The sequence below is a fragment of the Rattus norvegicus genome, chromosome 4, assembly GCF_021556685.1.
Source record: "Rattus norvegicus strain SHRSP/BbbUtx chromosome 4, alternate assembly SHRSP_T2T, whole genome shotgun sequence".
NCBI lineage: Eukaryota > Metazoa > Chordata > Mammalia > Rodentia > Muridae > Rattus > Rattus norvegicus.
This window is the reverse complement of record NC_141537.1, coordinates 133,429,142-133,456,779: the sequence shown is the minus strand read 5'-3', so window position 1 is coordinate 133,456,779 and position 27,638 is coordinate 133,429,142. Positions and strand designations below refer to the sequence as shown.

The window sequence follows — 27,638 nt, the reverse complement described above, 5'->3', positions numbered from 1 at the left end:
CGATTTTAAAGCGATCCCAAGGACATAGAATTGGAGAGCAGAAGGGACCTCTGAGATCATCCACCAGTGTGTCTGTCTGCTTAGTGAGCAGAAGGCCCACTGGGGCCCTAGCTTATCAAGCTTACCCGGCTACACCCTGGAGCTTTGGGCATCTGCATTTTGAGCTAGTGCCCTGTAACTCTATGAGGTCTTGAGGCCTTAAGGCTTTGAGAACCTCTGATTATATCCAACCTCTGCATACTACTGGCGAGGCCCACCCACCCAAGATACCCTGAAAGCAAGGTATGATAGCAACAGTCTTACAAAAAAAAAAAAAAAAGAAAGAAAGAAAAAAAACAGTCACTATTCAAAGGGAAGATATTCATAAATAAGAACGTTATAGCTAGGACCACAGCGATCCTAAGTAGCCCATTTCTGGAAGTCTATAATATAAACCTTTAATACGGAGCTGTGGCTTCTCTCTTTTCTGAGTACCATTCCAGCCTGTTAAGAGAAGAAAAATTAATGTTCAGAAAAAAAGTAGCTACTCCATATGTGCAGTAACTACTTTTCTATAATGTCTTATGGCATCTGGGGTTCAGCACCATTGAACAAGATTAAATGAATGTTACAGAGCTATAAAAGTGCATGTAAAATACCGCAAAACTGCTCGGAGGACTATCAAAGTAGCCTGGGAATGAGTTCCCACTAAAATTAATTGTCACTTTCTAAACGTAGCTTAGCCAAGCTGTTACTAAACTGGAGGGAGTCTTTAATACATACAAGTGTTTAAAAAAAGAATCAAATAGGCACTCCCCAAAGCATGCAGATGGGAGACAGAGGTCATCATGAAGTCAATACTTTTTTGTCCATCATTGCTCCTGAAATTTATAGTCTCATTGTATCTGTGTGTGTCAGATGTGCCTTATTAGAATATCCAATAAACTGACCTTTGGATATTCTATTGCTCTGTGTCCTTCTGAAATCATGGGTTTACAGGAATGTGTGTTCCATGTTGTTTCGGTTGCTGCCTGAAACACACACACACACACACACACACACACACACACACACAAGGATTCATTCGATGAAACACAACAGTTCCAGACATTAAGGTTGGATTTTTTTTTCTTCTTTGAACATCTGTTTGGGAAGAAGTGTTTATTTGAGATTTGTTAAACTGGCAACTTCGTGTTAACAGAAATGATCCTTCTGAACAGAAATTGATGCCTCTGAGTTTCTGGTGGGAAATTAGTGTGTCTCTTGTTACTTTTTTTTTTAAAGCAGTTTTTACTAAAAATGTAAAAGAATAAAATAGAGTCATTTTACCACTTCATGTAATGACTGAGGACTATTGAAGACTTTGGATATGTTTTTAACACACATGTAAGCTTGCTAGTCCTATGGTTTTGGGAGTGTATCTTGAATTCCCTTCAGATTTCTCAGACTCTAATCAGGTAACCAGGCTCTCAACCACTGTATGTGTTCTTAAGCTCTGTTGATGCTGACTCCTTGGTATTCACCTACGCTAAGTCACCCTGACTTCACGCATGCCCTCTGGGAGCATGTTTTCCCCCTTTGAATTAGCACACAAGAGAATTTCAAATGTAAACTCCTTACACACACTTCAGCTACAGAGGCATCTAGCAATATTTGTCTCACGTTTAAAATCTTATCAGTGGCTTGAAAGGGATTCATTTTTTTTCAGCTGTCATACCTGTGCAAGCCAAACCAGGTTTGCTTGCCTCATGTTTCTGATGTGTTTGCAGTCCTCCCCCACCTTCCGCCACCCCATATGATACCATCTGTGCCCTGTGCAGTCTGGGACCCCTTCACATCTGGCTACAAGCTGGTGTAATGCCCTTCCTTTTGATCTGGTCTCATCTAGTGATTTGCACAGTATTTTTAAGGTCAGACTGAAAACTTTTTCTGTTCTAGTTAGTTTTGATTTTATATCTCCGGGTGTTTGATGTTCAGATACATGTGAAGGTTGCTTCTATAAGCCAGTAATTTTTATTCCAGCCTTTTGCAGCAGTAAGGTAAGTCGAGCCTATATTCTTCTCACTCAAAAATGTAGTGATTTATATGTTTGGTACAAAGTTTTTTCATACCAGAGTCTTTGCTGTTTTTGCACCTGGGACTCTATTGCTATGACTTTATTACATTCCTTCTTGTTTTCAAGAAAACGCATTTAGAGTATGCTAAGAGTGACTATTTCTCAAGACTCGATTCTGAGATCTTTGCTCATCTGTTGCCACTAATTGGGTTCTTGTCATTAAAAAAAAAAATACCGTTCGTCTTCTGGGTTTAAAATCTCATGCAGCTTTATTATCTTTATCTTAATTGCATTTCAAATATATATGTGGTGGTTGTCATAATCCTGTTTATTTTCAGCACAAGGCACAACACAACTTTCTGCCAAATGGCTCTAACATGCCTGAGGCTCCCTCACAGTACCCGGATTGTAGTGGTTCTACGAGATTCCTTGTTTCAGATTTATGGAATGAATGTAGTTGCCATAGGGCTCATTTTGGTCTCATGGAAAACATTTTGCATATTCAAATTCTTTTTTTTTAACCTTTTATTTAGAATAGTGAAGTACATTAAGTCCATTCCTTTTCTTTCATTTTGGGTGCTACAGCTGGTCTAAAGTTTCCCCACTTCACCAAGCAAAACGAATTGATTCTTCCTTTCTGGTTGCATAACCCGTCCCCTCAGAACAAACAGAAACACCCGAAAACTCATGTGTCTTCCGTTCATCGCTCCAGTTTCCCTTCTCATTGTACAAGCATGCAATTCAAGCTTATGTACGGGAGACTCAATTAATTTTAACACAGCAAATTTAATGAAATCTGTGAGGGACAGGGTATAACACGGAGGCTGTAAAAATCTCACAGGGCCTCCTCATTCTGGAGTCCGCTCGCCAAGACTTGCAGCCAAGCAATTGAGGTTGCTTTAGCATCCAGTGGGCCTTTTTGGCATTTGCCGTTCGGTTGTATTGTTAGCAGAGGTTCTGCCTTCCCACCTCACACACAGCACTCGGAGGCCCAAATATTGCAAACATGCCTTTTCTTCCTCGGTGGCTCTTTCAGTGTGATGATTACTGCTAAGAAAAGAAGACAAAACAAAAGAAACTTTTAAGTGCCTTCAGTGAAGGCACTAAAAAAAAAAAAAAATCTCTGGAATCCTACAAGCTGATAAGTCTTTTGTTCGAAGAAGAGAAGAAAACGGTAGCTTTTACAAGGCTCAGCAAGTTCAAATATATATCATTGAAATATATTTCTATTTCCCATCATCTGCCTAGGCCACGGCGCTGACTAGCTTATTCCTTGCCAGAGAAAATAAGTTTAAATCATAAGCATATTTAACTAGCAAGCATAAATCATAAGCCTTTCTAACCGTAAGCATGTTGAACTTTGCACAGTTTGTACAGATGGCGTGGCTGACTGTACCCCTCCCCACGGTGAGGATGTGGACAGGCTCCTACTCCCCAATTTCCTGTGCAGCTCAGGGAACTGAAACCATTTGTTTTACTGCGCCTACAGGATTCTGTAAAGTTTGGACCCAGAGCAAGGTTTAACGTGATCCTCCTTTCCTACTGAAGAATAATGGGGGTGAAGGGGGACTCCCTTTGGAAGATATATCCCCAGAGTGCCCCACTTACAAAGCACAAGATGCTGGTATTTTTTAAAATGTGTCTTCTTTAAAAAAAAAAAAGCATCATAGGGCAAAAGAAAAAAATGCTAGCAGAGGTTTATTGGCTTCTAAGAGCAACTTCGAAGAGGTTGACTCTACGGCAGCTCTTTCTGACAATGCACACAAATTCTGCTTGTGTCTTGTAAGTCCTGGCTGACCCTATGGGTCAATGTCTGGGCAAAGTTCAACATGCTTTGGCTGTAGCCATGGCAGTGTTCATATGGAGAGTGGCAGTACTAATATCAACCCATGTGGGTTGGCATGCCATCGAAGCACATAGATGATGCCCCTTACTAGTACTCCCAGTTTTGGTATGTGGAAGTGAAGGTTAAGACGGGTGAGGAACTTGCCCAAGGTCATACTGTGAGTTCATTGCGGAGCTCAGCTGTATCTTTATTACTCTCCCAAGTTACTGTGGCTCTAGAATGTTCTAAAACCGGGGCCTTGATAAACACTGAAGATTCCAAAAGGCAAGAAGTTTGAGATTTCCTCATGGACTCACTTCCTCCTCCTCCTCCTCCTCCTCTTCCTCCTCCTCCTTCTCCTTCTCCTGTTCTCCTCCTTCTCCTCCTCCTCTTCTTCTCCTCCTTCTCCTCCTCCTTCCTCTTCTCCTCCTCCTCCTTCTTCAATCTATTGCTTTATAAAAAAAATAAAAATGGAAGACTTGCTGGCCTCATCCAAAATAGTCCCACTACAGATGAGGCAGTGGCCCAGAGACATAGAGTGACTGACTACTTAAAGTCACACAAGCAGTTTGTGGAAGGGTCACAATGGGTCCCCAAACCTCCTGCCTGCAAGCCAGAGTCCCAGCTTTCACTTTGATGCCTCGTCCCCCCAAAAGTATTCATTTTCTCACCTGCTTCTGCAGCAGATCCTGCGAGCAGATCAGTCTTGAAAATAGTTTCCACCCCCGGCCCCCTCTCTGCACTTGCTTATTTTCTCAAGGTTTTAACGGGGAATTAAAACACTTCCATTTGAAGCTGGCTTTCTGTCTCACTTATTGAGTGCCCAATCTGTAGACGCACATGCCTAACACTCTTCCCCGAAGAATGTACAAGAATCACACGTTTGACTGCTGTGGATGGCAGGTGAAAAAGAATCACTGCCGTAGCGTGGAGCCCCTTAAACATATTCACGGCCAGCGCTGGATTATCCCAGCACAGATGGATCAGCCGCAGCTCCCTCTTCTGCTTACTGGTGACCTTTAGCTGTTTGTGTTTGTGAGGGCTCCTATCAGAGACTAGAAAGGAGAGCCGAGACGCCATGACTTGATTTCTTGACCAGAGTCCTAGGGTCCTGATTAAAGTTTTAACAGTTTTCCCAGTTCAGGCAGCAGAATGATTGATTGTAGGAGACTCTTTGAACCGAACCCACCTGGAGTGCACAACGTGGCCTTGGCTGTGAACAGTCAGAAAGCAAACTGGTTGTAATGCAGGGGGCTTAATTATTGGGTTGAAATCCTATTAGCTGGTGCCTAGAGCGAGTTACTCAACAGCTCTGAGTCACAGTTTCCTCATCCTTAGGAGGGAGAAGTCAGCTGCTTAGAAACAAATAGCGTTGGGGGGGGAGGGGGATGCAGCTGGGACTCTGCTCTTGGTAGGAATGACCGGAAGGCGAGTCTCTGGGTTTGTCCCCAACGGCTGATACAAGGACACTTGCTCACTTGACACTCGAGGCACTGTCCCTGCTCACCTGGTTACCATACCAGAAAGCCTTTGCTGGCAGTTGTCTAGCCAAGCCTGTATTCTGCTTCTCTACTGGTCTGTGTACCACTCATGCCATTCAGGGTGAAACAAATTGTCCCCTTTGGTGGCTTCTGCGAACCTGCTTTCCAAGTTGATTGGCTGTGAGTGAGTTTAAAATATAAGTGAACTTACCAATTAATTATTTTTCAATGATTTTATTGGCATTTTTTGGGGGAATATGCACAGGAAATAGGGTGTATGCCTATCTTCTAAGCTGAACAAATTCTTAGAGAAGTGTTAAGCCCCTTGTTTTCCGCTGTGAATTATGGGCATCCAAGCATATAACTGTGAGGTAACTGCTGGATCATCATGAGGATTCTTTGAATTATTCGAATGCTATTACTCTTGTCATTGTACATGTGTGTGTGTATGGATGCATGTATGTACATGTAGAGGTCAGAGGACAACCTCCAGTGGTTCTCAGAAGTCGTCTGCCTTGTTTTTTGAGATAGGTTCCTTCCCTGGTACACAAAGCTAGCCAATGAGCCCCCATGAGTCTGCCAGTTGCTGCCTTCCCAACAGGTACTACTACACGTGACTTTTTATTGTGTGTCCGGGAGGTTGAACTGAGGTCTGAAAGCGTGCACAGCAAGCATTTTACCGACTGAGTCATCTCTCCCAGGCTCCTACATGCATTTATCTTAGTCCCTGACAGCGGAAAGGAAATCTGACGGGCATCTCTATAGCACATTTCTGTAGGCTAGATTGACTCATTCCCCCCTCATCAAGTGATGGCTGACTAGCTGTGCTGTGTGCTAGGCCCAGAAAATGTAAAACATAAGCACCAAATCCTCTCTACTTCGTGGAGCCTAGACCTTACAGACTTGAGAAATAGCATTAAAATGGACCACGAAGCTGGGTAGGGATGGTATATGTCTTTAACTCCCAGTATTCAGGAGGCAGACGCAGGTGGATCTCTGAGTTCAAAGCCAGCCTGGTCTTCATAGTGAGTTCCAGGACAGCCAGGGCTACACAAAGAAAACCTTGGTTTAAAAAAAAAAAAAACCGAAAAACAAAAAAAGAGCCACTAGTCCCCAAGAAGAGGAAGAAATTAATTCAAACATCCTTGAGTTCCACAGACCTGACTTACAGTACAGACTCAGTGAAATGTTTGAATGTTGTCATAAGCAAAGTTTGCTTTTGTTTTCAATTCAAAGTATCCTTAGCTTTCTGAAGCCGAGTGTCTTCGCTAGACTCATTATTATTTTAAAATTCTCTAATAACAGTTTAGACACTGGAGTCGGTAACCACAAAGGCTGTTTGTAATTTGTTGGCACTTCCCAGATCTCTTTAAAAGCCAAGCAAGCCCCTGACTTTGGCTGCCTAATTCACTAGGTCTTTATGTGTACACCTGAGGGGTAGCAGTCATTAAAAAAAAAAAGCCCATGCACCAGCATGTTAACTGTGGGGTTCTTACATTGTGGAATGTCTCAAGATGGCTCACTCTGTAATTTGTAAAGCCCTGGAACTCCTTATAAACCAATATATAGCATCTGAACAAGAAACGTGACACTATGTCTAGGCTTAAATGTTTCAGGGCCATTGGCTTGTGTGTTTTTTCAGCAAACTAGGCACTCCACTAAGTGCAGGTTAACAAGACCAGAGCATTGTAAAGGAGCATCTGCCCTATGACCCAGCACGAGACCCCTTCCATATTCATTCCGGAAGTGAGGGCAGACCCCAGCTCAGCCCTATAGCTCTCCCACTCTCACAGGCTTTTACGACTGGCGGAAGGTTGCACCCTACCATCCCAAAGCTTTGTGGAGTGATTCAACATTTACTAGGACTTCCTTGCTCTGTATCCCTGGTCACTTTAACAAAGACAACAAAAGGGAGCTTTTGCCAGGGAGGAGCCCACTCAGAATGCTTGTGTCCAAACGGTTTCAGAAGTTAAAGCAGCATTGTCAGCGTGAGCAGGCCCCTGTGCCTAGACGGGCTTATTCCATGGGACACCAATGCTGATTCTCCTCCTGACCTGGGCTTCCAGCCCAACTGCATCCTTCCACTTCAAAGGCTTGGCTCTGAGCGGATCACACATTTTGCTTGATGACAAATTAATCAAACTTGATTTCTTGGATGAGATAGATACTAAAGAGCTACAACTCCCCATGGGCCGAAAGTCAATACGGCCCTTCTGGCTCCGATTAGAGTAACAAAAGGATATCTGAGAGCCATCTTCCTCCCTGCCTGGGCTGCGGGATGGGGCTGAAAGGCAACGGGGGCTTTTAAAGGAGAAGAACCTTATTAAAACACATTTCAGCTGTGGCCAAGTGCATGGCGAGCCCTCCTGATGACTTTGAGAGATGCCCACCTCGTCTCAAGAGCAGCGTTTCCGCTTCGAGCGACCTAGAGGAAGCAGTATATTAAGCATCTGAAATGTTTATGGATCGCCCCCTTTTATGTTCCTGCCGTGAAGATGAGTTTAAAAAAAGAAAAAAATCGGCCTGGGAGATCTGGCAAATGTTAGAGATAGCTCAAGTTTGGATAAGTAAATTTACTTCCATGGGGGTTAAAAAAAGAAACTCCTGGAGTCCAGGGAATTATTTCTGTACCTGTGAAGGCAGACCTGGGACAAGGTGAAGTGGTAAGCTTCACAGAGCAACCACTGCAGGTCTGTTTCGCAGCCCACTCACGTGAGAGAGCAGAGGGAGCCTTCTGCTAAATCGGGGAGCACAGGATTTCTGCGCAAAACCCTCTTAGCAGCTTTGTCATCCGCCTGTTCTGTGGAGCATCCAAGGACATCTCTTGCCTCCTTGTGTGATGGCTCTGTGTTCTATATTTAGAAGAATTGCTGCTGCACAGAATATGGTCCCCTGACTGTTCTGGGGGGGTGCTTTATGCCCTTTCCCCAAAAGAATTGCAAAAAGGGGGTTCCTACCTTCATGGCACATCTCAGTAAAGTTTATAAATGTTCTCTTTAAGAAGCAGGTAGGATGCACAAGTCTAATGACCCTGGGTTCCTGTTATATAGGACGGACTTGAGACCATTGCCAGCTGCAGACACAGGCTGGGGCCACAGGGATCCCCCAGGGATTGTTGAGAACTCAGAAGGAGGCAATGAAGTCCCAAGGACCTGACACTTCTCATTCCTGACATTTATCTTGAACGTCCTTCCCCAAGCGTCTTTCTGCTCCTGCTAGCAGTGCCCAGCGTGTTTGTGCTATTCCAGCATGCTTAATAACTTAAAGCTGTGTTTTAGATTCAAACAAAGAGCAAAATACCCGGAGTTCTGCCTCCCTCGCCCTGTGAACTAACTCTTTCAGCACCATCTTGCCTAGTTCCCTGACATGTGTGCTCTGTGTTTTGGCCATCCAGCTCCCTGATCTCTCTGGAGCCCTGACCTGGATCCCAACCTGTGTGTCCTTAGGCAGACCCTGGGGAGAGCCAAGAACCTCCCACAAGCCTGTTCTGCACTCTTTAATGGCGACCATCCTTCTCGCTTCTTATAGTGTAGGGAGCCTGAGTTTTCCTGTGTCTTCCATCATGTCCCCTTCGCAATGTCAGTGTGGTCAATGTGGTCCTGGGCATGTGGTTCTCAGGCCTTGGTCACACTCCTGCTCATTCCGTGCCCTCCACAGATGCTAGCTGGTAGTGAACAGGGGAACCAGCATTTCCCCAGGCTCCTCAGAGATTTGCTTTGAGAAACCCACCCATAGGTGAGAGGAGCTCTGAGTTTTAACTGGGGAGATCAGCTTCTCCCACTCCAAGCCAGAACCCTGTCTTCTGAGGTTCTGTGACCTGGGTTGTGCTGCCTGGCTTTCCAGGCCTCAACTTACCTGTCTGTAGAAGGAACACGAAGTGTCACCATCATGGAAGGTGAGGGGCATTAACTAAACGAGCTGCTCTGCGCTGATCATGCAGGCCTAAGGATCAAAATCTTGCTACCACAGTTCTCTGATGTCTAGGTGTTAGCTCGTTGACTAATTATTTTTAAATTAATATTCTGAAGCAGAGTCCAGATTCCTATAACCCCAGACACCCCATATTCCCACGCAGCCACAGACACTTATTTCTACAAAAGTCCCTTTTTCTAAAGGATAAAAGTAGTACACACTTGTTTTCTCAATTGCAAACAATAACTATAACTAATACGTCATCGATTCCCAGCCTAGCCCCTTCTCCAAATGTTGAAATTAATTCCTAGCCTGATGTGATATGTGTGGTTGGAATTCTAGCACTCAGCAGACTGAGGCAGGAGGTCTAAACGTTCAAGGCCAACCTGGGCTAGATCACAGCTCAGTGGTTAGAATAGGGTTTTTTAAAATTCAAAATATTCATAGGAAGCAACAAGTCCTGTGAATATGTAAAGACATGGAGAGTCCAGGGTGAGGCAAAAGACATAAGAAGAAACACTAAAGACAAAGTTGGGGGTGGGTAGGTTGATGTAGAGATGGGGCCTTGCCCAGGTGAGACCGACATAGTCTGTTAGCAACACCCATCTCTTCTGTGTGTTTAAGACGCTGTTTGCTGGAGAGGTGGCTATTATGCATTATGATTCCTGTTGCTGCCTGGGCTCCACATGGCAGGAGGCAGAGTCCCTGTGAGTAGTGAGGTGAGCTGGCACCTTATAAGAGCGTGGTCTTCCTCTTTCCACCAGGGTTCAGGAAACTGTTGATCCCACAGAAGCATCACTGGAGGTTGATGGGTTTAACCTGGGGGAGTCCTCTAATACTGTACTTTATCCTGCAAGATTGCTTCTGGTCCCTGTGCTGATGTGGCAGCCTGTGCATTAGGAAGAGTTGCCAGTAGACGTTTTTTGGCTTGCTCTTGAGTATGTGTCAGATCCTAAGAGTAGGAAAATGGAAGTCAGTGGTTTTGATTCCCCTCCCCTCCTCTTTTTGTTCTGCTAAATAGGCTGTTGTGTCGGCTTGGGGAGGCTCAGTGGCCCTAGGATGTCAATCAAAATGAAAAAACTAAGACTGATATGTGTCAGGATTCCTCAGTACTGAGGCAACGGGGATGTTCTCTCGTGCTAGAGGCATCGAAGACTTCTGACTCTGCAATGACCCAGGTCTAACAAGTCTTCAGAGCCCCTTTGTGTGGATATTTTATTTAGTTATTTTTTTCCTCCATGATCCCATAGTTTTAAACTTTTAAAATCGCATGTGTTGCAGATAAAGACATGTGATTAGTTCAGAGGCTGGACTGTTGGAGACCAGAATGTATTTATCTTGACACTACAGGTTTTTAAAAGCAGATCCTGTTAGAAGTGACAGATTTCCTATCTCTGATTTTTCCTACTTGCATTTTGAGAAGTTCACAATAGGTGACAACTGTCTATTTTTAGCAGCCCTGGCAATGCTCAGCTCATTTTTTAACAGAATAGGTAAATAAAGCCCAGAGAACATTAGGTTCTTTAGGAGTCACCTCTCTAGCGCCTCCTGTCAGTGTCTTCGTGGATGACCTCAACAGCACTGTATGTAAGCAATCTCTGAGGTCCGGCTGGCATGGCCTTAGGAGTACCAAAGACAAGGAGCTCTGGAGACACATGTGAGCAAACAGTCCTTTGATGGCCAAGTGCATCAGGGAGTGAGCCCTCTCAGGGCAGCAGCTGGAGCCCCTTCACTCCTTTTCTCCTACCTTCTTTCTCCCATGGCTGCCATGACAGGTTTCTTTTTCTTTTTAAAGATGTATTTATTTATCCTATATAAGTACACTATCACTGTCCTCAGACACACCAGAAGAGGGCAGCAGATCTCATTACAGATGGTTGTGAGCCACCATGTGGATTTGAACTCAGGACCTCTGGAAGAGCAGTGAGTGTTCTTAACCACTGAGCCATCTCTCCAGCCCCCATTACAGGTTTCTAAGACCCAACTGAAGCTGATCTTCTAGAAGACTTGTGTTATAGGATCCCACTGCCCTAGGCACAGGCTCAGCAAAATGGTCCTTTCTCTGAGCATCTGCAGGTCCTGGCCAATTCTCACTTACCTTTGTCTAGCCAGGGCTTCCTAATTCTACCTTTGAATTATTCAGAGTCCACTTGGAAAGAGGTCAGAAGGCCAGAGTTCTTTCTTCTGTGGTTTGGGCTAGAGGGGAAGAGGATACTTGTTCAAGGTCACAAGTTAGAGAAGCCCAGAGCAGCTTTTACCACCCTGTCTCTCAGCCACCTCCCTTCTCCATTACACAACTATAATGTTGCCTCTGCCTAAAAAAACATATCTCTTGTATTCTGTACTCTTGTTTTCAGAATTCAATTTATTCCAAGGTTGAATTTTTCACTTGATTATTTCTTTTAATATAAGAGTTTTGCAAATCACAAATTGCTAGCTTGTAACATTTTGGGTAAAGAAGGCAAGGTCACTGTGAACACTGTTACTCTAATAATACTTTGTTGCAAATGATACTTCCCCAACCCAATTAAGACTCTCCTAAGAAAAACAAAGGGGTTTTGATCCAAGGATGAAGGGACTCCTCTCTGGGGGTCCCCAAGCTCACCACGCTCAGCTTGAGACCCCTGTCTTGGAATGATTATATCTAAGGCCTAACAAAGTTGTGTTGGACAGATGCAGCCTTCGGACATGCTTTGCCAGCTCCCCAGATTCCTGTATTCTTCAGTGTAGTTCTGTAGACAATGTTGTACAAGCTCAAAAAAGCACGAGTGTGAGAATTGGCTGGCTGCCTGTGTCTTGGCTCACCATAGCCCCACCCCATGGAGGAGCAGTCTTAGGAAGAGGAAGGAAACTGCTCTCAGGGGAATCTGGCCATGATGGATTCTGTAGTGTAATTTTTTTTTTTGGTAGTCAAATTTGGTGTTGATTGTTCACTAGCTAGACCTCAAGAAATGCTACCTTCTTATAAATGCCACTGGAGGGAGGTGGAGACTTAGAGCTGAGCAGGGAATGGGTGCCTGTCCTCTAAGAAATAGCCAGTGTGCTCAGGGCTCAAATTTCAAGCCATCTTCCCCACCACCCCCACTGCCACCTTCTGCCCCCCACTTTCCTTTCAGGGGGCTGGCCCCTCTCTCGCTGGCTTTTGCATGTGTTGACTGGAGAGAGAAACACCACATCTGTAGAGTCTCCAGGCTTTGAAGTATCCACGGAAGACTGCGGCAGAGAGCAATCCAGAGTTTCTGTGTTGCTGGTGGATGGGTTGTTTGTTTGGTTTACTGTTACAGCAGCTGCCGGTGCAGCCCGAACTGTGGCCTGGCACCACCGGAAATTAAAGCGCCTTCATTTCTCTCTTCATTTTCTACCCCAAATAAGAGCCTTTAATTTTTTCTTTCTTTTCTTAAATAGAAGCCCACACGGAGACAAATGCTCCATTTGTTCCTATGCACGTCCTTGTTCATATGGACGTGCAGGTCTTTGTATGTTCCTCACGTACACGTGCATGCTTTCATCAGACAGCACTCCCCATGCATGCAGCACTGAAGGGCTTCCAAAGAGCAGCTCACTGATCTTTCTAAAAATAGTGTTTTTATTTTTTAGAGTTTGAGTGTGAAGTGTCCCTCGCAGGCTCATGTAGTTGACACTTGGTCTCCATCTCTGTGGCAAGTTCCTAATAAGCCGCGGTAGCTGCCACGACTCCACAGCCACATTAGCCCCAAACCCCTGAACTTTCAAGCTGCTTCTCTAAACTATGTCACTGTGGCAGTGAGGATAACTAATATCTCCATCTTGCCGGAAAAGTGCCTGGGCAAAGGGGGGGAGGGGCAGTTCCCAGATCCCTGAGCCCTATAGTGGGAAATCACAGGACTCATTGGCACCATAGAGAGCTCTCTAAGCCAGGGGGTACTCCTTCCAGGCTGCTGGGGACAAAGTGGCCCTGTACTGAGCCATATCCCTTGTGTTGCCTCAAGGTTACACAAGATGAAATAGGAGCAAGGAATTACACAATAATTAAAATACAATTAATAACAATGTAATCTTGCGATAAACTATGTGTATTACTGGGAAAACAGGAATCTTCCTGACCCAGGAAGATGAAGTGATGATTTGTCCAAGGTGAATTGGCAGGGTTCGATACAGGAATCTCAACTCCGGCTTCACCATCTTATCCGATCTCTAGTCGCTTAGGAAGCGCCAACTTGTAGCAGACCCTCTTTCTGTAACATCTCACCTCGTTACAATGTTACAATCTTTGTTCCGATCTTGCTGGTGAGGAAATGGGCGTGACTCAGTGCCCTGTGAGAGGCTGTCACGTTTCGAAGGTATTGCAGCCGTGGTCTGAAACAGGCTGCCTATCCCCCAAGCTCGTTCCATCCATTCCAAAACGGGGCATTTCTACCTCACTGCATAGAATTGCAAAAGAGCCCATTGGGCAATGGATTGATTGATGGATGGTGCCTAGTGGGAGAGGGCTTGGGAAAGAGGGCCTGTTGGTGTTTACAGCTGCCCCCAGGGAGCGAAGCAGTCCTTTCTGCACTTCTCACAGAGGTATCTTCAGTTCTTGTCAGATGAGGAAGCTGAATTCTCCAGAGATTTTTCACCAGCTCACGTGTGTTACCGAGGGGGGGACACCATGCTCCAAATAGAGCTTGCCTCAGGATATGGCCCCTAGAGAGTGATGTGCCCAGGATGACACTGAGGCACATTGGGAGAAAGAAGGGTTCCCACTTGCCACTTGGGGTTCACCTTCCCCATCAGCACAATACCTTTAGCCACATTCTTCCCCCCTCTCTGTCCTTCACCAACCAAGAGACACTACCACCCACCATCCTCACGGGGGATTTTATAAAGATAAATTGGATAATTTCAGAATGGTTCTTTGGGCTGCTTGATGGAGGAGGTGCCATCTTAAAGGGAAACAATAATAATTATAATATTTGAAAGTATTTATGAAAGTCTCTGTAGGGGCAATTAAGAGGAGACCAGCTGGTACTTGTGGAAAACTCACCAGTTGATGAGACACCCATGCCCACCTCCCCTGGCAGGCTGCTGGAATGAACATGGAGGGAAACCGGAAGGCCAAGTGCTGCAGATGTGGGGCCCTAGGAGCTGCGAGCTAAAGCCCCTCTTTGGCCTGTACTAAAATAACCAACCCATGGGTCTGAATGAAGCCCGCATGGCCGGTCACTACCTGGGACTTTTTGTCACCAAGCACTAATGTTGCAATTTCCAAAGACTGCAAAGAACCCTCACTTTCAGAGCCTTGGGATCCGTCTGATAATCACTACGTATTCATCCCCGGGACAGATAATTCTTACTGCTTCCTCATGGCACCTCCAGGGAGCCCCTTCTCTTCTGTGTAAGGGTCTCATGCTTGCCATCTGAAGGGGTTAGGTGCCATTAGGGTGGAGGGGGAGTCGCCTAGCTGAGGTTCCTGGCTATTAATGTCTGGTCCACTCTGTTTGCATGGTGCTGTCTCCTACACAGAATCCTTGGTTGTCTGGGCAAGATGTTCTCTCCACAAGCCTTTGACCCTCCAGAGTGGCTTCCTTGCTCTCATGCCCACCCACTCAGCCCCTGCAGCTCTGGGTGCATTCACAGTGTCGCCTTCCATTGCTCCCTCCATATATCCTTCCTTCTCAAACGTTCCCTCCTCCACCTCTGATTCTTTCTCTCTTCCTCACCTTCTGCCCACAGATAGCTGTTGGCTGTGTGAGAGCAGAGTGTATATTGCCCCCACCACCACCAATTCAGACAGGATAACCTTATATGCAAACCCTTAGGTACCTTCCTATGTCCTATAACTTGGTTTTCTGCTCCTACCACCCCTACACAACCCCCATCCACCGAGTGTGAGCAGAGCCAGGGCCCAGCCCCACAACAGGACTGTTCCAATTGCTCCAATTGCCTGGGCATCTGCTCAGAATTCAGGGCTGTATCCTAAGGACCTAACAGGCCACATATCTAATGCCATATCCTAGGCTACCTTTGGAATTAGCTATACTCTGGGCACTCCAAGTAAGGTCTCTATGTATTTCCATTCCTCTCTACAAAACCTGACCGCCTTATTCTCTACCCCTATAGCTCTCTCTTACTCTAGGTGACTGTTTCATACTCAAATGTTCATAGCTAATGGAGAAGCCATATGTAGAATCAGTAGACCGTCTTAGAGAGTACAATGTGGGATCTGTGTTGAGACCACAACATGAAAATTATATGTCCAGTGGGGACCATTGTTGTCTTTAACATATTATATCTCCTAAGACACCTTCTCTCGGGATAGGGATTTAGCTCAGTGGTAGAACGCTTGCCTAGGAAGCGCAAGGCTCTGGGTTCAGTCCCCAGCTCCGAAAAAAAAGAACCAAAAAAAAAAAAAAAAGACACCTTCTCTCTCTTCTCTCCCTCCCTCCCCTCTCTCTATCAGTCTCTCTCTGTCTCTGTCTCTGTCTCTCTCTCTCTCTCTCTGTGTGTGTGTGTGTGTGCGCGTGCACCTTAGATACGGAGATCAGAGGTTGACATCAAGTAGCCTTTTCAATCATTTTCTACCTTATTCTTCGAGACAAGGTCTCTCCTTAAACTCATTCGTTCAGCCAGGCTGGCTGACCAGCAAGCCCTGGGACGCTCCTGTCTTCACATCTCTAGCACTACCATTACAAGTTCACAAGTGATAGTACACTTTGCTTTTTACACTGGGCATTGAACTCAGGCCCCTATACTTAGATGGCAAACATCAATAAACTATCTCCCAACCCCTACCTTGACAGGATATTTTATGTATGTATATGTGTGTGTGTGTGTGTGTGTGTGTGTGTGTGTGTGTGTGTGTGTGTATTGAAACGGGGTCTCTCTACATAACCTTGGCTGTTATGGAACTCACTCTGTAGACCAGGCTAGCCTTGACCTCAGAGTTCCATCTGCCTCTACTTCCCAAGCACACTGGGAATAAAAGTGTGTGCCACCACACCCCTCCTGGATAGGATATTTTAAGGAAAGAATGTTGCTGCTCTTGCAGAAAACTAGGGTCCAATCCCCAGCAGCCATGTTGGGTAGCTCACAACTACCTGTAACTCCAGTGTCAGGAGATCTGACCTCTTCTGGTCTTCATGGGCACCTGCACACATGCATGCCCACATATGGAGAGCCGCACATGCAGGGATGCACATACATATGCATAATAAAAAGTAAATCTACATCTTCTGCCCACACATGCAGAGACGCGAATGCAGAAACACGCATGCAGAGACACGCTTGCATATACATAAATAAAAAGCAAAGCTTTTCAAACAAACAAACAAAAACGGAACGTGAGTGATAGGACATTTGGCTTTGAATTTTCTCCCACATTCCATTCCCTTCCTGTCCTCAGAGTTTGCACTGCTCCAGTTCACTGCTGAGAGCACCCGAACCTAAAAATAGTGTCATGCCGACTTCTGCTTAAGAAGCTAGGCTACACCCCTGACCCACTCCATCCTGCATCTGACACCGGACTGCTCCTTCAGAAGTGAGAAATTTCATCTCTATGGATGAACTCTGATGGCATAATTAAAACCTTCCCATCCACCACTGAGAGCACGCTTGCCTCTTAATGAAACCTCAAGGGTGGCATTCACACTGAGCCCGCCCTGACATCTGACATCTGTGTGATGGAGTGGCACCCTGTGGGAGGGAAGTTCCTTTGTGATGTCTTTAAATGGGCTCCTGTGATCCTCTCCCTGACACATCCTGCTTGGCAGAGAAGTGTTTGTGAGTTCACAGCGCCTAGATCCACATCCTGGCCCTGTGTCATCGTTTTACCCTTGTTATATAACCTTAATGAACTTCAGTTTACTTACCCGTAGAACGGGCATAGCACACTGAGATCCCATAATAAGCTCTGTGCTATCCTTTTCTGCATATAAGGGCCGTGTAAAGCTGTCATAAAGCCCTATAGCAGTGTGTGCAACATGGCACCTCCAGCCTTTGCCCAGGAAGACTTGGTACCTGTTTCCATTGAGAGAGAGAGAGAGAGAGAGAGAGAGAGAGAGAGAGAGAGAGAGAGAGAGAGAGAGTGTTCTGCACATACATGGCTACAGTGTTTGTGTGCGAGGTCAGAGAACAACCCTTGGGTAGGTCCTAGGACTCAAACCGCTGTCATCAGGCTTGGCAGCAATTGGCTTTATCACTGCGTCTCGCCAGCCCTGTTGGGCTTTGGTTTTGTTTTGTGAGACAGGAATGCTCTGTGTATCCCAGGCTGTCTTTGACTTTACAGCCCTCCTGCCCCAGTCCCCTGCGTGCTAGGATTACGGTCATGCTTCACTGTCCCAACTTAGAAGGTTTTTACTCTTTTAACGATGTAAAATAGCAAGGATGAAACAAATTGTCCAATCTGTCCCAGAGAGTGCACGGTCGGGCCCTGACGTGCCCATACTGTAGGAAGTGGCAGCCCAGCCTAGCCCAGTGTGTCAGGGAGATGGCATCTTGACCGTATCTCACTGCACTGGCCTGGGGGCCAAACATCTTTGCCCTTCCTTTGCACTTCGCTCCTAAGCAGTGTGTTTTCTGTTTGAGGTCGCACTGCCCACTAGAGCACCTACCTAGCCTCCTTCGGATCAGCAGGACACCCCCACCCCACACCTCTCGACCGGCAAAGTGACTCATGGATTCTAACCCCCACCCTACAGCTCCCTCCAGCCACACCACCATACCAGGGAGTTTTCTAGCTACAGGTTGGTGAAGGTTTCCAGGGCAGGATGTTTACAACCCCTAAAGGAATGGGCAAAGAACCAAGCGGCCCTGCTTGGCAACCCTTAGATGTTCTCTGAAGCCCAAGGCACCCTGCCAAGCCCAACTCGGGAGAGGAAAACACAACAAGTGCTGATGTACCGCCATTTTACATGTAACACAATAAAAGTTTGCAGGGTGATTGAATTTTCTAAACAAGAAAATACAATGGGCCCCATCCATTACCCACGTGCTGCTGATCACCTCTGCCGGCTGGCCCAGGATAATCCAAGGTATTCTGTAGAAGCGTGAAGAAGAGGCAGGGAACGCACACACCCACGATGGCTCCACAACACCATAATGGTGGAAAATATTCACGGGACAAAAGGTGTAAAACTCAGAGGAAAGATGTTTTTACCCATACAACTCTCTGAGAGCATTCAAATAGGGATGGCTTTCATTTTAGGTAATCGACTGGAAGACAAACCTTATAGGAAACGACACCCAAACCCAGGGGTTCGTTTATTGTGATGTAATGTTTTGTTTTGTGTGTGTGCACACATTGGTATATGGGTAGGTACATGTAGGTTCAAGTGTATTTAGAGGCCAAAAGTCAACTTTGGTATCTTTCCTCAGGAGCCATCCACCTGATTTTTGGAGATAGGGTCTCTCAGTGGGACCCGGGGCTCACTGAATTGGTGAGGTTGTCTGGCCACTGATCCCCAGAGATCCCCCTGCCTCTACCCCCCCCCCATGTAAACATCAACCAAACCTAGACTTTTAAGTGGCTTCTGTTTCTCATGTTGGCACAGTGAGCATTTTACTAAGCTCTCCAGAGCCTGACTTTACTGTAAGTTTTACAAAATGCATTTCTTTCAACTGCCATTACTAGCATCATGTAGAACGAGTGGGGTGGAAGCAAGCTTTGTCTGTGCCAGGCCCCATGAACACACATGCACATACACACACGTCTGGGAAGCCCTGGGGCACCCCAAAAACCAGTGTTCCCCATCACCTGGGAAAGGGGGTGCTTAGAATTACAGCTAACCAAGAAATGGAAGCTTATTTGTTTCTATTCTCAGTATGTTTGATAGACTAGCAAAAATATGTTTTTACCCATATAACTTTCTCCTACCTAGATGGAGAATAAATCTTACTAATTTCTTAGTTGGTTAGTGATACCACACATGCGCAAATGGATATTAATATTTAAACAGCAGTACAAATAGCTTATTTTAGACCCAGCACCGTAACTCGGGTATTGATGTTATCAAATATAAATTCTTTTTAAAATGTTCCAGGCTGGGGATGGAATTCAGTGGTAATGCTGCTGGCTAGCACATGTGAGGCCCCAGATTCTATTCCTAGCACCACAGAACACATAAACAAACATTGTCCTTCCATCCTAAGGCGTTGAGGTAGTTGTGCGCTAAGTGAGTGTGTTCAGATAGAGGAGAGCAGCAGAGAGCACGGCCAAGCTGCCCGTCTGCCCTTGTCCATGTCTTCTAGAACGTTCTGTGTGTTAGAAGAAGAAGAAGAAGAAGAAGAAGAAGAAGAAGAAGAAGAAGAAGAAGAAGAAGAAGAAGAAGAAGAAGAAGAAGAAGGCGGCAAACGCTTTGTCAGACTCTGTTAAATGGTTTTTTGGCTATGAAAATGTAAGCATCACTAAGAACAGTTTTCATGGCTGCAGCCCTCCTCCAAATATTTCCTCTATTTTGAGGGTTACATTTAGGAGAGATCTCAGAAGAAGCAGATTTCACCTCTGACACAGCAAAATAGGCGGCACCCAGAAGTTTCCGGAGCTCAGGCCATGGTGTTCTCATGAGGCTGACCTGACAAGCTAGCTAACCTCTCAGCTGGGTATTCTATCATTCCTTAGCAAAATGTAAGACTCCAGTGATGTGTATGAGGCAGGTAGGAAGCCACACGGATGAGATGCTAAGCCTCACTGACAGCAGGAAAGATTTTGTGAGAAATGGCACACTCTCCACTTTGCTCCCAGCCACCAAAACAAACAACAACAACAACAATAAAAGGCAGTGTTAAAAAACAAAAAACAGGGGTAGGGGATTTAGCTCAGTGGTAGAGCGCTTGCCTAACAAGCACAAGGCCCTGGGTTTGGTCCCCAGCTCCGAAAAAAAGAAAAGAGAAAAAGAAAAAAAAGAAAAAAAAAACAGCAACAGCAACAGCAACAACAACAACAACAACAAAAACCAAGGTAGGGAAGTTAAGGATGACTCCCCTTAGGAATCCAGAGCCTTGTATGGAGCTGATTAATAACAGAAAATCTTTTTAAAATGCTCTCCTCCCTTGCATGAATGTTGAGTGTCTATCATTCGTAAGGCACCAGAGACAATTTCCTTCCCTTTCCAAGCTGGCAACACCTTACTTTGTAAGCAGTCGTGTTGAGTTTTAAAGGTTTTTCCAGCCAGGAAAGAAGAAAAAAGTCTAAAGACAACATGACTTAAAAACCCAAACCAACAGAATATAAAATCGAACCCCTGGGGTCTCCTTCTAGAGAGTTCTAAAATCCTGCCCTTGTCTTTGAAGGGGTTCCTAAAATTCTTTCGGCTTAATTCCACCATTCCCTACTTGCAATATCATGTTGAGGATTATTCTAAATGATTCTGAGACTTTCCACAACTATGCCTATTTCAAGTCTGTTCTCGGAAGATGGGACTCCACAGAAGGCGGTTCACATGATTTTTAGTCCGAATCTATAAATAATTGGTGTATCCATTTTAGCCCCCAAAACTCCCATCTGGTTCTCTGTTCACACAAGACACTGGGCCGAAAGCTCGGAAGGATAGTAAATCCTGAGAAACGGGGACATCATGGGGTAATTGTGATCATAGTAGACGCTGCTGGCTTCTGGCTTTCTGAGGGCTTCAACTTGGCTTCCTCACAGGGGTCTGCACCGACCCATGGGCAGGCACCGGGGAGAATAGCATCCCTTCTTGATGGGTGTCCATTAAGCCTTCTCTGTCCAGTCTCTCCCTATTTCTAGGTGTTAAAACTCTGATAGCTCAGTCCTGGGTCTGACCTCCTTGCTGTTCCCCCTGAAGACTTTTATAATTCCTGTGTGCAAGAAAGGGAGAAGCGCACAGCTTGTTGGGGGGATCCCAGATGGAGTCTGCAGGATGGATATTAGGAAAATCAGCTCTTTGGGGTGGGAAACAGAGAAATTGGAATCAGAGCGGCAATGAAACCCCATCCATGTTAGGAGGTGGGGTGGGGGTGAGGCAACCCATAATTCTACTTCTGCATTTGTAAACAGTCACTTTGAAGAGTCCATCTGCACTTGAAGAATTCCTAATGGGTACAGTCAGTTCAGCTAGCGCTGTGCTGTGTTGGGAGTCTCTGATCCTGTTCCTCTGGTTAAAGGGGGCTGGGGATAAGTAACAGACACACAAACATATATTTAGGGAAAGATGGTGGGAATATGGGTGCCGGGAACGCCCCTCCAAATGTGAGGGGTGACAGAGGAAGAGAGGACATTCTCAGTGCAGGGAAGGCAGCGGGACAAGCCTCCCAGAAAGGAGGGGGAAAGGTCAACAAAGGTAAGTCTGAAGCAAAACAGAGTTGGGGTGGGGGTGGCAGGGTGGGGGAGGTGGGGCTAAAGTGGGGACTAGACAAAAGTAACAGAGGCAAGCCAACAAAACCCACCCACCGTGGTTTATTGGGCATGTTTAATTTGAAATTGTGATCCCTACAATTACTGAGAGTGGAGCACTTAAAAAAGAAAACACTTCTATTGTGACAGTGCAGGAAGAACTGGAGAAATATTTGACATTTGGATGCCTTTTTATAAACCGCCTTTGTTCCGTGCTGCTTTTGCATGTAGTTAAATGCATATTAATTTTTTTCTTTCATAATGAATCACCGTATATTCTGGGTCTTCTCTGTAGAGAAGAGAGCGGGTGTCTACAGACTGGAGGCTGCAGGACACCTTCCTTGCCTTGTTGGGTGGCTCAGACTTTTCGGCTCGATCTCTCATAGGAGCCGCGAGATGCCGAATGGAGCAATCTGGAAAGAGAGGGTATGGGCATGTGAGGCTCTTTGGCTATGGGAGTTGGAGGCTGGCCCTTTGCTCTGTTCCCACTTGGGGCGCTCTGTCATCCAAGAGGATGGGACATTAACTTTAGTCATTTCTAATATCACAGCTTCAGGATCATTCCGTTTACCAGAGCCTCCTAGGCAGACCTAGAATTGGAAACCTCTCTCTCCCCGGGTGTTCCCGAGAATGACTGACTGATGGTGCAGCCACAGAACGGGCGAGTTCGGGGGAAGGAATTAGATTCAGGCCCCTTCGTAATTTGACTTGTGGGTGGAGGAGGGAGAGGAAATAAGCCTTAAAGCCTCCCAAAATTGGCAGGCAGACTTCCGGAAGGAAGTTCCTCCAAGGAGGCTTGTCTTAGAATTAAGCAGAGAGTGAAATTCACATATAAGTGATGGGGCTGTCTGGCCGGGTGTCATGCTGGTACTGGGCTGGTGAGTTCTGTAGGTTTTGTTGTTGTTTTTTTCTTTCCTTCTTTCTTTTTTCCTAAAATAAGGAAGGTAAAATGTTGTGTAATGTGAACTCAGAGCCAAACATTCCAGGCCGAAAATCACTGACTTAAGTCAGATTTCCCCCCCCTCTTCCCAAATACATCATGGAATTCACAAAGAAGGCCGCTTCTAAATGTCGGATTGTGCAGGATTCTGCATGAGGACACTGATGCCCCTGAGGAGATCCTCTAGCTGTCTTTGGTGTGGCTGCTCACATCCTTGCTGTGGACTTTGGCCTTTAGCCTGCCGCACTGCAAGAGCTTTCTTGTTTATAGACAGCCATTTCCTCATGTGTATCTGGCGTGATTAATTAAGGAAGATTTTTTTAAACCCATATATTTCCTTAAAACACAGATGAGACGTCCACTTTTTTTTTTCCTTTCATAAATTGTAGTCGTAAACCGCCATAAGATGGCACTGTAACATAAATTATGGGAAGAGGTGAGGCTGGTGTAAGGACTGCGGGTGTGAACAGCGTGCACCCCAGCTTGGCAGGTGGGCACAGGACTTGTTCCCACAGAGGTCTCTGAACGAGGACACGTGTAGAGAACACACGGTGTTTGCAGTGAGCTTGAACTGGTAAGATACTAGCCAACATGGATGGCCCTTTTAGAATTTCAGAGAAAAGGAATTTGAGTATAAAAATAAAAGAAAAAGAGAAACCAGACCACAAGTGCCAAATTGGAAAGGGTCCCCTGCCCCCACCCTGTATTCTATCTGAGATATATAATAACCAAGGGCAGAGGGGAAGCTTGATCTGTTTCTCTGGCTCCCTGTCCTCCCTCATGTTCTGTGCATGTAGGACAGCGGTGGTAAATACTCTCGGAACCATCACCGGCCCCACAGCGCCTGGCTATGGAGGCTGAACATTGGCGCCAGCACGTTTGTCCCCTCGTTTGTCACAGCTATTGCCTTTCACAGATAGACATCGAAGAATAAAAGGTATTCTGGGATGTGAGGCACCAGGCATCTCCCCCAACCCTCCCTTCCTCTCGTATTCCGAGAAGGGTTGGGTCACAGCTGCCCCTGTCAGTGTGGTCCTGGGTTAGTGGCAATTCCTTGGAGATTAAAGAGGAAAGGGGAAGAAAAACCTAATCCCAGGCCCTTTGTCTGGGCTCCATAGCTTCAGATCCAGTTGAATACAGCAGCCTTGCCAACATGTTCTCTGGCTTTGTAGAAAAAGCTTTAAAAAAAAAAATCAGTTTCTTGGAGATCTTTGGCCATTGTGACAGAAAGTGAGTACTCTCGGGCTTGGCAGAGGCCCAGGTACAAGCTTTTCTCTGCTTAGCAAGCAGGTGTCCAGGCCCGCTCAATCCCCTATACTCAGAGGATTGAGGCAGGATGCCACCAGAACATCCACAAGTCAGTCATCCAAATGCTCTGCGCGCCACAAACACAGGACTGTGCTTGACGAGAGGCCTTTGAGAAGCCTGGCATTGTATGGTGACAGGGGGCTCTGGGTAGAATGATCTCCTGTCTACCAAAACAGAGGAGTACTAAGAATGGCAAATATTACTCAAAGAGAAATGGGTATCCAGACTCTGATGAGGTCGTTCAGCAGGTGAAACAAATTAATACACGAGCCTGACTACCTGAGTTTGAGCCCTAGAACCCTTTGTGGAGGGAGCCAGCATGACAAGAGGGTTTCTATGACCTCTGTGTGGCCACACATGCATACAATGTTACTGCAGTGACACACATACCAAAAACTAGCACACACTACTAGTAATAAGCTAATATATATGCATATATACACATGTGTGTATATGTATGCATGTATACATGTATGTATGTATGTATGTATGTATGCATGTTTTTTTCTTTTATTTTCTCTTTTTCGGAGCTGGGGACCGAACCCAGGGCCTTGCGCTTGCTAGGCAAGAACTCTACCACTGAGCTAAATCCCCAACCCCATGTATGCATATTTTTAAAGTTTGGGGTGTGGTATTCTAGGAAGCCACACGTGGTAGTCTGGTTCCAGGAGCCCACAGAACCTGACTTCTAACAGACACCAAAACTGGTGGATTCTCCCTGAGAGAGTGGAATGGCAGTTTTGGAGAGGACAGATACATCTAGCCGCATGCCCGTGTATATGAAAACCGGAAATGGCTGTTTTGATTGTAGGTGTAAATGGGAGGACAGTGCCAGAGTCCCAGGCACCCTCTAAGGTCATCCTGCACTGAAGACAGCTGTTTCTTAGCGTGTCTGGACCACTGTGGCAGGTCTGTATGGAGCTGGGGAACAGAAAAGACTTGTCTTAATAAACCCATGTCCTTGGCTTTCTGTAGGCAAAGATCTGCTGTGGGACCACACACACTTTCTTCCCTCAAATCCTCGCTTTTTAGAGGACGGGGAACTATCCTGATCATCTTCATAAATGGTACTTTAAAATTCTCCCCCTCTTCCCTAGTGGTAACGGCTTTTTTCTAAATGGAGATAATTATGTTTTAGCCTCTAAGCATGGGAAAGTTCATCTCTAAGGATCCCAATCTCTTACCTAAGCCCTGGCTGCCAGAGTTTAGGATTTCATAGCATTGGGGGTGGGGGGAATTTCTACCAAGTTTCCATGAGGCATATGCCATTTACATACCGTGTATGTAGTGGCAGCATTCCTTCTGTGGTGAAGTCTGTGAGCAGTCAGGTGACCTAGGGGCCATGCTCTCTAGAGAGAGAGAGTGCCACATCAACTCCAGTCTTGACAAGGTGGAGTTAATTTTTTTTTATTATTTTTTTTATTAACTTGAGTATTTCTTATATACATTTCAAGTGTTATTCCCTTTCCCGGTATCCGGGCAAACATCCCCCTCCCTCCCTCCCCTTCCTTATGGGTGTTCCCCTCCCAACCCTCCCCCCATTGCCACCCTCCCCCCACCAGTCTAGTTCACTGGGGGTTCAGTCTTAGCAGGACCCAGGGCTTCCCCTTCCACTGGTGCTCTTACTAGGATATTCATTGCTACCTATGAGGTCAGAGTCCAGGGTCAGTCCATGTATAGTCTTTAGGTAGTGGCTTAGTCCCTGGAAGCTCTGGTTGCTTGGCATTGTTGTACATATGGGGTCTCGAGCCCCTTCAAGCTCTTCCAGTTCTTTCTCTGAGTCCTTCAACGGGGGTCCTATTCTCAGTTCAGTGGTTTGCTGCTGGCATTCGCCTCTATATTTGCTGTATTCTGGCTGTGTCTCTCAGGAGCGATCTACATCGGCTCCTGTCGGTCTGCACTTCTTTGCTTCATCCATCTTGTCTAATTGGGTGGCTGTGTATGTATGGGCCACATGTGGGGCAGGCTCTGAATGGGTGTTCCTTCAGTCTCTGTTTTAATCTTTGCCTATCTCTTCCCTGCCAAGGATATTCTTGTTCCCCTTTTAAAGAAGGAGTGAAGCATTCACATTTTGATCATCCGTCTTGAGTTTCATTTGTTCTAGGCATCTAGGGTAATTCAAGCATTTGGGCTAATAGCCACTTATCAATGAGTGCATACCATGTATGTCTTTCTGTGATTGGGTTAGCTCACTCAGGATGATGTTTTCCAGTTCCAACCATTTGCCTACGAATTTCATAAAGTCGTTGTTTTTGATAGCTGAGTAATATTCCATTGTGTAGATGTACCACATTTTCTGTATCCATTCCTCTGTTGAAGGGCATCTGGGTTCTTTCCAGCTTCTGGCTATTATAAATAAGGCTGCAATGAACATAGTGGAGCACGTGTCTTTTTTATATGTTGGGGCATCTTTTGGGTATATGCCCAAGAGAGGTATAGCTGGATCCTCAGGCAGTTCAATGTCCAATTTTCTGAGGATCCTCCAGACTGATTTCCAGAATGGTTGTACCAGTTTGCAATCCCACCAACAATGGAGGAGTGTTCCTCTTTCTCCGCATCCTCGCCAGCATCTGTTGTCCCCTGAGTTTTTGATCTTAGCCATTCTCACTGATGTGAGGTGAAATCTCAGGGTTGTTTTGATTTGCATTTCCCTTATGACTAAAGATGTTGAACATTTCTTTAGGTGTTTCTCAGCCATTTGGCATTCCTCAGCTGTGAATTCTTTGTTTAGCTCTGAACCCCATTTTTAATAGGGTTATTTGTCTCCCTGTGATCTAACTTCTTGAGTTCTTTGTATATTTTGGATATAAGGCCTCTATCTGTTGTAGGATTGGTAAAGATCTTTTCCCAATCTGTTGGTTGCCGTTTTGTCCTAACCACAGTGTCCTTTTCCTTACAGAAGCTTTGCAGTTTTATGAGATCCCATTTGTCGATTCTTGATCTTAGAGCGTAAGCCATTGGTGTTTTGTTTAGGAAATTTTTTCCAGTGCCCATGTGTTCCAGATGCTTCCCTAGTTTTTCTTCTATTAGTTTGAGTGTGTCTGGTTTAATGTGGAGGTCCTTGATCCACTTGGACTTAAGCTTTGTACAGGGTGATAAGCATGGATCGATCTGCATTCTTCTACATGTTGCCCTCCAGTTGAACCAGCACCATTTGCTGAAAATGCTATCTTTTTTCCATTTGATGGTTTTGGCTCCTTTGTCAAAAATCAAGTGACCATAGGTGTGTGGGTTCATTTCTGGGTCTTCAATTCTATTCCATTGGTCTATCTGTCTGTCTCTGTACCAATACCATGCAGTTTTTATCACTATTGCTCTGTAATACTGCTTGAGTTCAGGGATAGTGATTCCCCCTGAAGTCCTTTTATTGTTGAGGATAGCTTTAGCTATCCTGGGTTTTTTGTTATTCCAGATGAATTTGCAAATTGTTCTGTCTAACTCTTTGAAGAATTGGATTGGTATTTTCCCGAGTTAATTTTTAATAAAAAGACATTTGAGACTTGAGGGGATGGCTCAGAGAGTTAGGGTGCTTGCTACATAAGGATTGGGCTGTGAGTTCTAGTCCCCAGCACCCATGTAAAAAGGTAATCATAGCCACAGGTACCTATAACCCAAGCACTGTGTGGGATAAAGACAGGGGGAATGGCTGGGCTCAGGTTCAGGAAGGGACCCTGTCTCAAGGGAATAAGATGGAGGGTGTTCGAGAAAACCTAGCAGGTTTCTCTGGCCTTTGTACACGCATGAACGTGTGCACCTGCCCAGACGCATGCCCACTTGCACAATAATAATGGAACATTGTCCCCTGGATAGCCTGGGGGTTTCATAAG

The 27,638-nt window shown here is 45.6% G+C and overlaps 1 protein-coding gene across 1 annotated transcript in view; it reads left to right on the top strand.

Moving 5' to 3' along the window:
* The first annotated feature begins 21,243 nt into the window (after nucleotides 1-21,243).
* The window catches only part of LOC147994997 (uncharacterized), an 82,018-nt gene continuing 75,623 nt past the window's right edge, over nucleotides 21,244-27,638 (top strand). The window contains exon 1 of the mRNA XM_087659782.1: nucleotides 21,244-21,510. Within this exon, the coding sequence (XP_087515908.1) occupies nucleotides 21,393-21,510 (118 nt within the window). The 5' untranslated portion in view covers nucleotides 21,244-21,392. The remainder of the gene's footprint in view (nucleotides 21,511-27,638) is intronic.